Here is a 13931-nt window from a genome sequence, read left to right as displayed (position 1 = left end):
ACCTTTGCAGCTAGAACAGCTTCAACTCTTCTAGGAAGGCTGTCCACAAGGTTTCAGAGTGGTTACGGGGATTTTTGATAGTAAACATGAATCAACACAATTCATGTTGATTCATGCACAACATGTTGAGCACGTTGATTCATGCCTAAAAGCATGAATCAACATGCATTTGTGCATGTTGATTCATGCACAAATGCGCTTCCAGAAGTGCATTTGTGAGGTCACATACTGATAATGTTGTATGAGAAGGCCTGGCTCTCAGTCTACGCTCTAATTCATCCCACAGATGTTCTATTTGGTTGAGGTCAGGACTCTTCATCCATGTCTTTATGGACCTTGCTTTGTGTTCTAATGCACAGTCATGTTGGAAGATGAAGAGTCCAGCTCCAAACTGTTCCCACAAAGTGTGAAGCATGGGATTGTCCAAAATGTCTTGGTATGCTGAAGCATTCAGAGTTCCTTTCACTGGAACTAAGGAGCCATGCCCAGCTCCTGAAAAACAACCCTAAACCATAATCCCCTCTCCACCAAACTTTACACTTTGCACCATGCAGTCAGTCAAGTACCGTTGTCCTGGCAACCACCAAACCCAGACTCATCCATTAGATTGCCAGATGAAGAAGCACGATATGTCACTCCAGAGAAGGTACCTCCACCGCTATAGAGTCCAGTGGCAGTGACGCAGTGGTGCTTTACACCACTGCGTCCAACACTTTGCATTGCACTAGGAGATGTACGGCTTGGATGCAGCTGGTCACCATGGAAACCCATTCCATGAAGCTCTCTGCACAATGTTACTAAGCTAATCTGAAGCCCACATGAAATTTGGAGGTCAGTAGTGATGGAGACTGCAGAAAGTTGGTGACCTCTTTGCACTATGTGCTTCACTGTCTGCTGGCCTCACTCCGTCAGTTTATGTGGCCTACCACTTCATGACTGAGTTCCTGTCGTTCCCAAACACTTCCCTTTTCTTATAATACAGCTGACAGTTGACTGTGGAATATTTAGGAGCAAGGAAAATTCATGACTGGATTTGTTGCACAGGTGACATTCTATCATTGTTCCACGCTGGAATTCACTGAGAACAACCCACTCTTTCACAAATGTTTGTAAAATCATTCTGCATTTCTGGGTTCTTCATTTTATACACCATTGGCCATGGAAGTGATTTGAACACTTGAGTCCTAATTAGGATGGGTGAGCATACTATTGGCAATATAGTGTATATAACTAAGACTTGGATGCATGTTTTCAAAAAATACTTTTGAAACATGCAGAATTTCTCACTGCGTAGCAATTATGCACAACTTTGTGTTAGATCTCATAAAATTCAACATACATTGAAGTTTAGACTGCACTTGACATGTGAAAACAATGAGAGAATATACTTTTGAGAAATATAAGTGTGTGTGTTTTTTGTTGCTTTTTTTAGTTCAATAACTATTAATGTTTCATATTTAATCTACAAATACATGCGTTGAAATGTTTGAAAAAGGAATGAAGGAACTAATTTCACCACTGGGAGGCGATAAAGAGAAATATATCTGATTGGCACCGAGCAAATAAGACCAAGTGCTGAAGAAAAATGGCAGAAGGGAAAGTGAGCGAGAGTGATTCCGTGAACCGGTTAATTGATATAATAGAGTCACAGAATTCAGCTGAGAATGACAGCTCGGAAAGTTCTGGAGCTCGTTACCCGCAGGACCTCCGAAGCGTCCTGGTTACCAGTGTTTTAAACCTGGAGCAGCTGGACATTGACCTGTACAGGTACGTAGCTCCAGTTCGTCCCTTCTAAAACAATTAGAAATTCGTTCACTTGCTTCTTGTTAACGTTGTGTTTTAACTGGGGCCTTCGAAAGAATAAAAAGTTTTGCAGCTGAACACCTCTTTTGGCATTAGAGAGGTGTTTAATGCCAAAAACCGTCTCTGTCAGTGTAGCAATTCCGGGTAGGTGACTTTCTTAATGCCTGAATAAATCGCTGCAAACGTAAATAAATGGGTTGAAAAACACACATGGTCGCGGCTTATCTTTTAAAAATTATTTAATCAGCTCCAAGCTTATTGTGACTGTTTTTTTCCAAGTTCAACATAGATGAAAGTATTTTGGTAAGGAGATGTAGCAGTGACTTTTTTTGTGGAAAAAAAGCTATATTTATATAAATAAACCACTGGGAAAAATGCTTTCTTATAGACTACTCTCATAAATTTTATAGTCATGTGGACTAACGTTCCTGTAATGATTGTAATATAAAACAATCAAACATTTAGATTTGCACTGACATCAGCTCCTAACTAGAATTGACCAGTTTATATATATATATATTTTTTTTTTTTCTCGTGTATGTATATATATGAGAAAATCTAAAAGCTGCAGGACTCCGGTCCTTGAGGCCTGGATTAAATGACTTTAAGTTTAAATCCTTAATTGTAAGGATTTAAGGGCCCTGGTCTAAAACACTAGCTCCACGTGAGAGATGGACCCCAGGAGACAGCAGCTTGGCTGAACACACTTTTATCATTTTAAGGCTTTCAACCTGCTCTGAAGCCTCCTGGTATTGAAAATGTTAGAAGTCTCCTGGAAAGTTCTCAGTTGATGTTAAGGGCTTATTTTTAGTAGGAAATAAGAATATGAAAACGCCTGTGCTAATATCAGATGGACACAAAAAGCTCCCAAAATATATGATATATTCTAGAACTATTGCTCAATATTGTAATAATGGTTGTGATTGACTTCTCTTTCCCTGAATCTTTTTCTTTCATCACAATTTCCCCTCTCCTCTGTTAGCTTTAGAACTAAGTAAAAATAATATGAAGGTCCGCCAAATATAGCATCAAAGCAGTCTGATTCTACATACTGTCTGCTCTAATAAGCTATAGAGTTGAAAGTGTGATCTCTAAATTCTTAAAAATGTAGAAATCACATTTTCTCTGTCCAAAAGTGTGATGTAGCTTCTGCTTCCATTATGAATTAAAAATTGCTGCTAATGTCAGAAAACTGGAAAAAAAAGAAGTGTACAGTTTTCTTGCCGATCACTAATCTTTAAAAAGCCTAACCTTCCGATTCCAAATTTGGCCGATACAATTTTTTTTGTCACTAAATGTAGTAATAAACTCACAAACTTGACCATGTTAGATTGGTTTCACATGTATGTATCACCCGATCGCGGCATTTTGGAAATCGGGGCCTGTTTGTCATTGCACCCTTATTGGAAAACAATGTTTATGAAAACTGTTAATTTTTTAATTTTTTTTCATATTTTATTTTGCTATGAACTGGAGTTCAAAATAGTCATCCACAAAACTGTGAACATTTCATCCCTAGGAACAGCTAGAAGCTACTTAACCTGCTAGCAGGAAATTTTATTTTTTATTACGAGCAGCTTTGAGCAGCTGGATCTGATAAGAGTATTGTATTTCAGTCCCATCTCTTTCTCCCCCAGGGGAACACACCACTGGGTGCCGCGCACGCAACGCTTATTTGGCGGTCAGATCATTGGCCAGGCCCTGGTGGCTGCTGCCAAATCAGTCAGTGACGATCTCTACGCACACTCGCTCCATTGCTACTTTGTGCGAGCAGGTAAGACTTGGAATTATGAAGCATCTGGAGCCAAGCAACAGTCTGAAGAGTTGAATCATTTTTTTGTGGGTTTTTTTTTCCATTCTTTTCTTCCAGGAGACCCTAAGGTACCGGTTCTGTACCAGGTGGACCGCACTAGAGATGGGCGCAGTTTTACTGTGCGCTCTGTGAAGGCCATCCAGCACGGACAACCCATCCTGATCTGCCAGGCGTCCTTCCAGCTGCTGCAGCCGAGCCCGCTGCAGCACCAGTTCCCCATGCCGGTGGTCCCTCAGCCTGAAGACCTGCCCACCGTTGAGGAGATCATCCAGCGTTATCTCAGGTACGACTCTGTGTGGTGGAGATGTGAGCCAGTCAGATGTTCTGCTGTCTGTACTTTGTGGTGGACATTAGGCTTTTGATGGGGTGAAAGTATTACATGGTGGTGATGCTCTCTGTCCCACCTGTGTGAAATTTGCTGGTGAATGTTATAGCAGTAATGTTTTCACAGAAGTGTTTTTGTGACAAATAATCTAAACTCATTGTTGGAGGTAAGCAATTAATTAATCTCAAGATAAATGAAAACAAAATTAACAGTTTTGATTCCACTGATATTTTTTTGAAGGGTAAGTTTGTTTACAGAGACCTCATAATCCATTTTATTTATAGTTTTGGTTGTGTGTGTGTGTGTGTGTGGATTTGATTTCTGTTTTATTGTTTTTGGTTGTATATTTTGGATATTTTAAATGTCTCCCAGTTCCTGTGCTAAATATTTACTGTAAATTTTAAAGTTTTTTGATCTTTCAGAGTGTATCATTACACCATTATCAATATATTACTTGGAAATGGATTCAAAACAACAGTATTATTGTTTATCGTAACAATTACTGGAGCAATTTATCATCAAGCAAAATATGTTGTCTTGACAGACCTAATGAGGAAATAACTAAAACCTTTTAAATTTAAGATGCTCTGAACTTCCTTCCTCATCCCTGAAACCTCCTTCTCCACTCCTCTGGGATTTGGGGTCAGAGTTCAAGTATTATTTGACCTTTTGAGATGCCAATTAGCTACTGGTTGTAAGAAGAAGCTCCTTGTTTCCATGGTTGTGCATCACATCAGCTGTCTGAAAGTAAAAATTAATAAATAAATTACACAGCATCCAAAACCAAAGGGAATTGTCCAAACATGCAATGCCTCTCCCCTAAAAACGTATGAATAAAATTGTAGAATAAGGACAGATGAGAACTCGCTGCTCCATCAGGCTGCACAACGAACTCTGTCTTCATTCTGCTCTGAATGTGTTCTGAGGATCTGCTCATTTCACAGTAAACCAGACCTGACGGAGAGTGCAAAACAAGGCCTGAACAAACTCCTGGCTACCGAGGTTCCCATCGAGGTGAAGCCCGTCAGCCCAGCACAGTTTTACCGCCATGTTTCAGGAGAACCGCGGAGGCTGTTCTGGGCCAGAGCGCGAGGACATATCGGTAATATTTGAACAGCCCATAACTACAAAAAACAAAACATAATTGAACGAGTTCTGTGGATGCAGATGGCTTTTGTTCCCATGCAGGTGAAGGAGACATGAAGTTGCACTGCTGTGTGGCCGCCTACGTGTCAGACTTTGCCCTCCTGGGGACGGTACTGCTGCCGTATCCTAAATACAAGGCCCGCTTCACCGCCTCCCTGGACCACGCCATGTGGTTCCACAGCACCTTCCGTAGCGACGAGTGGATGCTGTACGAGTGTGACAGCCCCTGGGCAGGTCAGTACCTCCTCCTGTAACCCCGCTGTCCTCGCATATCTGCCCCACTTCGCTCTGAACATCAATGGTGTTGGCACCATTCTGAGTGCTGCTCAATTAATGAATGACCCACTCATTTAAGTGGTGGAACAAGGACCTCTTAGAGCAGTGATGTCCGAAGTGGGTCCTGGAGGGCCCGGCACCCTGCATGCTTTAGTTCTCCCCTTGGTGGTAGTAACAACCTTCTCAGCATGTCGGTGTTCTTCTTTGGCCTTCTTCTGAGCCATCATTTGATCCAGGTGTGTTAAATCAGGGAGAGAAATAAAACATGCAGTATGCCGACCCACTTTGGACACCACTGTGTTAGAGGTGTCTCTAAGTGACTTGTGTAAATCATTAAACTCTCGGCGCTCTATTTTTCCCTGAGTTGACGAACCAACCAAGACAACGGATGCTGTAATACCTGAACCTTCAAGTTGGGGTTTATTGAAATGCTCTGAAAGGCTCTTTGCATGTAATCATACTTAAACTAAGGACACAGATTGCTCAGCCTTACATTTTGGGGTGTGTCCATTTTCAAGTCTCACTATAGCCAGTTGATGTCTAGAGAAGCACCGATCCGATATTAATATCTAAATCGTTACCAATATCGATAGAAATTCTAGATATGGTATCAGTGGCAATGTGCCTGACCCGTTAGAGCAGATCTATTCAGTCTAATTCTGAGTGATGTCATGCTTTATTATTTATTTTACATTATATTTGGAATTCCTAATTGTGCTTTCGGAACCATTTAAAAGAAGGTTGGTTGCAATTTATTTTTACATGTTTGGCCAACATTGTCAACGTGTTTTTTCGGTTTCTACATTGGCTGTTATACTCTAAATTGTGCTGACTTAACAAAATAAAATTGTTGTGAAGCTGCTGGTGCAGAGTTATCAAATAGATTTTTAATTCACTACATTTATGTCTGTGTTTAAACAAAGAAGCGTTTTAAATCAATTCAGCTGTTTTTCTGTATCAGGTTGGTATCGGCTGATCCGATACGTCAGATTTGTCCTTTTTCCTAAATTTTTTTCCATTTCCAGTTAGAGCCTAACATTTGTGTTCGTTTTTGGTGTGTGATTGTTGATTCCTGCAGGAAGCAGCAGAGGACTGGCTCAGGGCCGGCTGTGGAGAAGAGATGGGGTCCTGGCAGCCTCGTGTTCTCAGGAAGGGGTCCTGAGAGTCAAACCTGTCCCAGAGAACAGCAAGCTATAGCAGTTTTTTTTTTTTTTACATATTTGCTATAATTATGAATGATATCTGCCGTTTTAAGTGTTTTATGGAAGGATCGCTTTTAAAATGTTAAAATATCATATATTAAAATTATTTATGTAGGGGGGCAGGGAGGTACAATCTTTCTAACTTCTAGGGTTTTACATGTCAGGACTTGAATAACATTTTTTTCAGTTTTATGAATGTGTATGATATGTTTGTACACTGGAGGCTAAAATATAAGCCATATTAAAACCTAATAAAGACATGATATCTGAAAAACCTTGCAGACGCAGCGAGATGTACCGTTTATTATGACTGTGTACAATTTATAACATTATCTATCAGCTTGAAATATTTCAACTTTAGAAATTAGTATTGTAAAAAATTAATGGATGAAAGAGCTATTTTTAACACATTCCCAAAAACAGAAAAGACTACAGTGGATTTAAGCTTTTCTGTATTTCTTGGAAACATTCATGCAATGATGTTGTATAATGTAAGAGTCAATATACAATATTAACGCCTTTTGTTGACTTTATTGCAACATTTCTGACCTGTGGTGTCTTGATAACATGAAACAAAACATGGTAACTTGTTTTTAATGTATAATTTTCCTGTCAGGGGTATCCCATAAGTGAGTGTTGGTTTAATTATTGCTTTGGTGTTAAAATGTGCTTTTTATTTAGCTCAAATGTGAAAGAATCAAGAGGATTATGTACTGTAACAATAAATCTTGTAACTTGTGATAAAATGTTAATGCATTTAAAACTTGTGAGGAACATTGGTTGAAGCAGCTAAATGAACAGTGTGATGGTGAAGAACCCAGAACACAATAAGTGCCATTTTTGTTTTATTAAAATGCAAAGGGATGCATAAAAAAACAATGAGCATGTCAGAGAGTTTTCTATATCTCTTCACATGGAACCGTTGCAAGAAATAATGTTTTGTTTTGTTTGTTTTTTTCATAAAATTAAAACTGGGCCTTGTTTGTACTGTGTGATGAAGCCAGTGTACCAGGAAATAACCCACATATGCAAAATACGTGAAAATAATTTTAAACCTGGGGCCTCAAAAGTCAACATTTTCCTTCTTTGCAGAATCCCCAAAAGTTGTGTTAAAAGTGTTTTGGAGACTTTTATGGAAAAATAAGAGAAAAGTTTCAATATCACTCTAGAAGAAATTCAAATTCAAAATTACTATTGATCCCAAGGGGAAATTAAATTAAAGATGTAAAAGTATGATGACTCGGTCATTTTTTTCTCCTTTATCCCTGCTTTTAATTTAATTAAATATGAAGATATTGATACAATATGGTACCTACAATTTTATAATCAGCCAATTTCACAAAAAGAGTAAAAAAAAACCTTAGAGGAAGCTATTGTTTTGACACCTAGCTACGCCACTCGGTTGCTATGTGGTTCGCGCCCTTAGTTACCAATTTTTCCCATGATGCATCACTTCAAGGAGAGCTTTAAGATATTTAGTTAACGCTAAATGACATTCTATTCCAAAATAATATTCTATTGAAAGAAAGTAAGTATTTTTATCTCCTTTCTGAACTCTATTTTAATCACATATCCGGAAAACTGATCACACTAATGTGATTCAACCCCGTTAGCGGTAGATACTGACAGCAGCTAACGTTAGCTTCTCAGTTTCTGAGCTTTGTCCTTATAGTTGCGGACTGCAAACATGTATCTTTAAAATAAGGTAAGTCTTAGGAACGGTTTCTGTGATGTGTATGAAACAGTGCTGGCTTAATTTGTTTTTGACGCTGTATGAAATGCAGTGAAACAACCGTGCTAACATTACCGCTATCTTTCTAAGCTACGTAGTACTGTACTGAAGGCACGAGACTTTGTTTAATATTCAGTTTAAATCGTTTTTCAGGTATATGGAAGCAAACACAAGTCGAAGTCTTAAGTTTGCACATTCATAATGATGGAGAAAGAACAACAGAGCTTCATAATCTTTAACGCTTCCAAAAGAGAGCTGTTTGGCATCAACAATGGCTACAAGTACATGCAGAAAAGACTCAGAGCGCAGTGGAAGATCCAGAGGTAAGAGTAACCCCGCTGCCCAATCAATGTTTTGGCCTACACAGTCATGGGGAAAACTGACTTAATTGTCCAGAAGACTATCACTGACATCCTCCACAATGAGACTAAGCTGCCAAAGGTCATTGCAAAGTAAACCTGGTGTTCACAGAGTGCTGCATCTAAACATAGAAGTAGAAAGTTGAGTGAAAGGGAAAATTATGCAAAAGGAACATGAACACCTGCAACCCTGAGAGGATTGTGAAACAAAATCCATTCATGTGTAGGGAGGTTGGTAAGTGCATCTTAATATGGTGAACTTTTCAGTGGCATTTTAATTTATTGAGATGCTATACACACTGCACTCTGGGTTTATTATTATTTCATGACAATAGTGCTGCCACAAAAGCCATCAAATAAATAAATACACAGTGAAATAATTCCATATATTTTAAAACAAAAGTTTTCCTTCAAATGACAATTGGTAAATAAATTTTATTCACAATATTAGGTAGATTTGGTTACAGTGAGGGGAGTCAGCTTTCTTGACAAACGGGAAACTTTCCATCAACACACAATGAATAAAACATTATTAAAAATTGCTCAATAACCATGACAACAGTAAAAAAGAAACACAGACTCAAATACAGTAACCTCATTAGGACAATATAAAAAAAAATAAAACAATATTGAAACTAGGCTAATTATTTTTGTTTAAACTTATTTAAAAAGGGTATATTTAATTATTTCACAAGACATCTAATTGCATATTTTACAGTTTCATAATATATTGAATTATTCAGTGGTCAATTATTTAAGGATGTTTTTTAATTTTATGAGGTTTTATGGTATATTTATGTATTTAATTTTGTCACTCTTTACCCTCCATAGTGGCTACTTACAAACCAGTTTACCTGTTCATGACTTTAGATTTTATCCTCCTTACTGAGTAGCTCATCTTCATGCTTTGCAGTATAAAGGAAGAACTGTCTGTAGAGAAGCTGAAGGGTGTGAAGCTGTGGATAACTGCCGGCCCAAGGGAGAAGTTCACAGCATCAGAGGTGATATGCATTAAGGCATTTCACAGCAGCGGAATGTTACACAATAGCTTCAGGAAGAATGAAGATCGTTTTGTGCAAACTTATCCCATATTTTTTTCCACAGCTGGAGGTGCTGAAGCACTACCTGGACAGAGGAGGAAACATGCTGGTCATGCTTGGAGAGGGAGGAGAAATGAAATATGAAACAAACATCAATTTCCTCCTGGAGGAGTTTGGAATAATGGTCAACAGTGGTGCGTGCAGCAGTCTGACGCAGAGCCCAGATTCCCCGGTCTGAGTCGGCACCAATCTTTCTCTCTCTCCTTTCACTGCAACAGACGCTGTAGTTCGGAATGTGTACTACAAATACTTTCACCCCAAGGAGGCCCTGGTCTCTAACGGCGTGTTGAACAGGTCAGCTGTCACCTTCTGGTCTTCGTAATGGAAATGCGCTCTTTAACTTGCGGAGATTTCATCATTCTCCTTTCTTTCTTTTTCCTTTTTTTTTTTAAAGAGAAATCAGTCGAGCTGCCGGCAAAGCTGTAACCGGTGTGATCGAGGATGAAGCTATTGGAAACAACACACAGTAAGCAACTCTGCTTTCCGACGACAGTTCCTTTGGTTGGTATGGTTGCTGTGGTCTGAAGTTGAGTTGACCTGTGTGGGTTTCTGCAGGGCTCTGACATTTGTGTATCCTTTTGGAGCCACACTGAGCGTGATGAAACCTGCTGTGGCGGTTCTGTCCACCGGCTCTGTCTGCTTCCCACTCAACAGGCCCATCCTGGCCTTCTACAATGGAAAGGCCTGTGGATTTCATTCTTTCTACATATTTTACCCCCAAACTTTATGATAATGACCACCAGTAAGTATAATTAGTATAATTAGTTTTTTGTCTCACACAGGAGACTGGCAAACTGGCCGTTTTGGGTTCCTGCCACATGTTCTGTGATCAGTACACAGACAGGGAAGAGAACAATAAAATAATGGTGAGTCCAAATACTTGAAGAACTTTTTGTAAAATGATTGATAACAATTGGGTGAAGATCTAATGTTTTCAAGAGGTGTGTTTTCCAATGGTACCACAAAATTTGGTGTTTATTGATATAACTATAAAACTACTAATAAAATAATTGCAGCCTATTTTCTGGTACATAACAGCAATCTGAGCCCCAAAATACAAACATCGCTCTTTAAAAAAGAAACCTAGAAGGAAACAAACTTCAAACAAACTGGTGGGACACCAGTTACATAAAAAGTATGATTTTTAACTGCTTATGTTTAACTGTATTTTCTTGTTATTTTATATTTATCTATGGTCTCATGAAAGTAGCAGTGGAGAAAACACTAAAAGTAGCTTTATGAGCTTATAAACCTCATCAGTTACATAATTTCAGCTGCTGCATACCTCTGAATTTTTTTTTTTTTTTTTTACTTCTTTTTAGAACATTTTGAACAACATGCAAAAACAGAAATAAAACTGTTTACCTCATTTTCATCGCAGGACGTTGTGCTTCAGTGGCTCATGTCAGAAAACATTCAGCTGAATCAGATCGACGCAGAGGATCCCGAGGTGTGCAGACTGGACCGTACTAAGAGATCACCACCAGCGATCGCCGTTGGCTCACTTCCTGTCGTTGTATCGCCTAGATTGCAGACTACACAATGCTGCCAGACACGGGCCGCTTGTCAGAACAGCTGCGAGTGTGTTTACAGGAGGGAGACGAGAACCCGCGGGACTTCACCTCCCTCTTTGATATGTCTTTGTTCAATTTGTCGCCCAACAGTTTACCAGAAGTTATAAGGTACATGGAGCGAGCGTTTGACACACGCCTTTTTGGTTTTTTTGTCTCTCATAGCTAAAACAATATGTTTGCAGTTCTTTTAAGCAGCTCAATGTGAAACACGAGCAACTTCAGCTCATCACGCCACAGTTTGAGACGCCGCTGCCTCAGCTTCAGCCTGCTGTGAGTCTGTGGACTCAGCATTCACTGAGCAGGAAGCAGATTGTAACACTGATGGATGTTATTTTGTCCTTGAAGGTCTTTCCCCCTGCATTAAGTGAGCTGCCTCCTCCCATGCTGGACCTGTTTGATCTTGATGAAACGTTCTCCTCTGAGAAAGTACGACTCGCCCAACTTACCAATAAGTGTAAGGAGATTAGAATCCCCAATATCTAGTTAACTTTCTATTGATTATTTCTATTGAAAATGGTAACACTCCCCATGCTGACTTGACCTTTTAGTTTTTTTGTCTAATCTGCAATAATTGTAGTTAAATTGCATGATCTCTTTAATCACACTGCAGTTTCCTGCCTGTGTGCAAATTTATCTGCCCAGTGTTTTTATGATAAACAGGAAATGTTTAGCTCAAAAGCTCATTTTGGTGACCTACTTGTAAACATCTAACATGCAACAATGGACTGGACATGATGCAGATTTTGCAAAGTGAAGCTCTTCAAGAGTGAAACAGATTTAAATCATCACACCCAAACATTAAACATGTTATGTTTTCTGTTTTTGTTTTTAAAAAAAGGCACAGATGACGACCTTGAGTTTTATGTACGCAAATGTGGTGAAATTCTGGGTGTGACACCGAAGCTGGATAAAGAGCACAGGGACGCCAAGCACATCCTGGAACACATTTTCTTCCAGGTTGTAGAATTCAAGAAACTTAACCAGGTAAGATGCTAAATGATGGTGATTCTTAGGGGCCAGTGCCCTGCAAACATTGCTTTCCCTCACAAATGCCTTTTGATACCAGACACCATGATGATTCATGGTGACTGCTGTGGCAGCTTTTACTAAAGCAAATGTTTTACTTTTTACAGGAACATGACTTCGACCCAGAGACCCGATTCACTCCACTCTGATCGGAACCACAATCATGTTAAGACCTTTTCCTCATGGTTTCAATATAAAAACCACATGGAGACCAAAACTGTAAACAAATGTTATTTCACACTGCATTTTATTTAATGGAAACAAATAAATGTGTTTACTTTATTAGACTACACTTTATAAAAATAATTTTTCCTGCAGTTTGACCCTGATTGAGAGAGTCATCTTAAGTCGTCAAAGTCAGGTTTTCTTTCCACCAACGTTTCCTTCACAGTCAGCTAAGAGTCTCTGTTGGCTCCCTGATCAGGGCAACCTTCAGGCAGCTGAGGCTTGGGGCTCCACGTTTGCTCCTGAGCGCCGGACTCTATGAAGAACCGGGGGCTGTTGCTTTCCGACTTGATCACGGAGACATCCAAGGAGCCCTGTGAGGCCGAGAGTAACCCGTGGGACTGGTCGAAACAGACGGAGTTTCGGGGCTCTTTGGGAAGCACGCGGGGGGTAGAGAACTTCCCCTGCGGAGGGATGGAGAGGTTCCAGCAGTCTGTCTCCTTCATGTTGAAACCGCAAGGTGGAAACACCACGGAAGGAGAAATGGCATCCGACGACAGGCAGAGGGACGCAAGGATGGACGACCTGCCGTCAAACCCGTCCGCTCCGGCGGCGTTAGAAGGCTTCGACGTGGACAGTTGGTCCAGAGAGGAAGCGGACAGGAAACTCTGCTCCCCGAAAAAGGCCCTGTCCAACTCCGACGGAGAGTACTCGTAACTTTTGACGTCTAGAAAGGGAGAAACGTTTGGAATGAAACCTTTAGGCTAATCAGATGGAAATGAGGCCGCTTTCTGAAATATGGACCTTACCTTTGAAGACAACAGCTTTCTCCATTGGGTCCATTGAGGCAGGAAACAGTTCAGTCAGCTGCTGGTGGATTTTAGCTGCTGGTTAATTGAAGCAGCTGGGATGAGAGCGGGTCATCAGGAGGGGGAAATGACCTGCTACAAGCCGATCAATGGCTCTGAAAACTTCTGTATAAATGTACAGGACTACAACTTCCTGTTTTATGGGTCGCTATGTCTGTTTTAATATATGTATGTCTAGAAGGAAGGAAATGTGGTTTCTTTTTTTTTTCTTTTTTTAATGGTAAATTTTCTATTTAAATGACCATAAAATAAAATACAGAAGAATTTTTAAAAAATTAACAATTACTGTTAAGCCAGTCCCAACCAGAGCCAGCCCAAAGCTTTTTAGGGCCTTTGGTAGATTTTAATTTGGGTGCCTATTACTCCTTAGCCACCATTCCAGCACTGATATTCTATGTATATTGTGTGATGATTCATTATTTACATGCTGTGCTTTCAACAACAGATTAGTGCTTAATTCCTTTCAGTCTTTAAGTAGTCATTTTAGGAATTTCCAGCTCTCTGATTGGACAGATGCCTTGGAGAGTGAGAAGAAACTGCA

At 39.8% G+C, this 13931-nt stretch overlaps 2 protein-coding genes across 4 annotated transcripts; both read left to right on the top strand.

Moving 5' to 3' along the window:
- Positions 1-1514: 1514 nt before the first annotated feature.
- acot8 (acyl-CoA thioesterase 8) lies at positions 1515-7550 on the top strand. The gene is made up of 6 exons (XM_044121608.1): positions 1515-1767; positions 3441-3577; positions 3674-3899; positions 4886-5043; positions 5130-5321; positions 6442-7550. The coding sequence occupies exons 1-6, from the start codon at positions 1586-1588 to the stop codon at positions 6558-6560; spliced, it is 1014 nt and encodes a 337-aa protein (XP_043977543.1). The 5' UTR covers positions 1515-1585; the 3' UTR covers positions 6561-7550.
- Positions 7551-7983: 433 nt separating this feature from the next.
- Positions 7984-12643, top strand: ift52 (intraflagellar transport 52 homolog (Chlamydomonas)). 3 transcript variants are annotated; one of them, XM_044122339.1, is made up of 15 exons: positions 7997-8093; positions 8179-8270; positions 8451-8620; positions 9570-9657; positions 9761-9890; positions 9975-10050; positions 10151-10222; positions 10312-10438; positions 10539-10622; positions 11138-11206; positions 11284-11438; positions 11513-11600; positions 11676-11784; positions 12169-12314; positions 12464-12643. In XM_044122339.1, the coding sequence occupies exons 3-15, from the start codon at positions 8499-8501 to the stop codon at positions 12503-12505; spliced, it is 1308 nt and encodes a 435-aa protein (XP_043978274.1). In that variant the 5' UTR covers positions 7997-8093; positions 8179-8270; positions 8451-8498; the 3' UTR covers positions 12506-12643. The 3 variants fall into 3 exon arrangements, with proteins under 3 accessions (XP_043978273.1, XP_043978274.1, XP_043978275.1); XM_044122338.1 differs by lacking the exon at positions 8179-8270 and having other exon boundaries at positions 7984-8093; XM_044122340.1 differs by lacking the exon at positions 7997-8093 and having other exon boundaries at positions 8117-8270.
- The last annotated feature ends 1288 nt before the right edge of the window (positions 12644-13931 follow it).

The sequence above is a fragment of the Gambusia affinis genome, linkage group LG07 (genome assembly GCF_019740435.1).
Source record: "Gambusia affinis linkage group LG07, SWU_Gaff_1.0, whole genome shotgun sequence".
Classification (NCBI taxonomy): domain Eukaryota; kingdom Metazoa; phylum Chordata; class Actinopteri; order Cyprinodontiformes; family Poeciliidae; genus Gambusia; species Gambusia affinis.
This window is presented reverse-complemented; position numbering and strand designations above follow the sequence as displayed.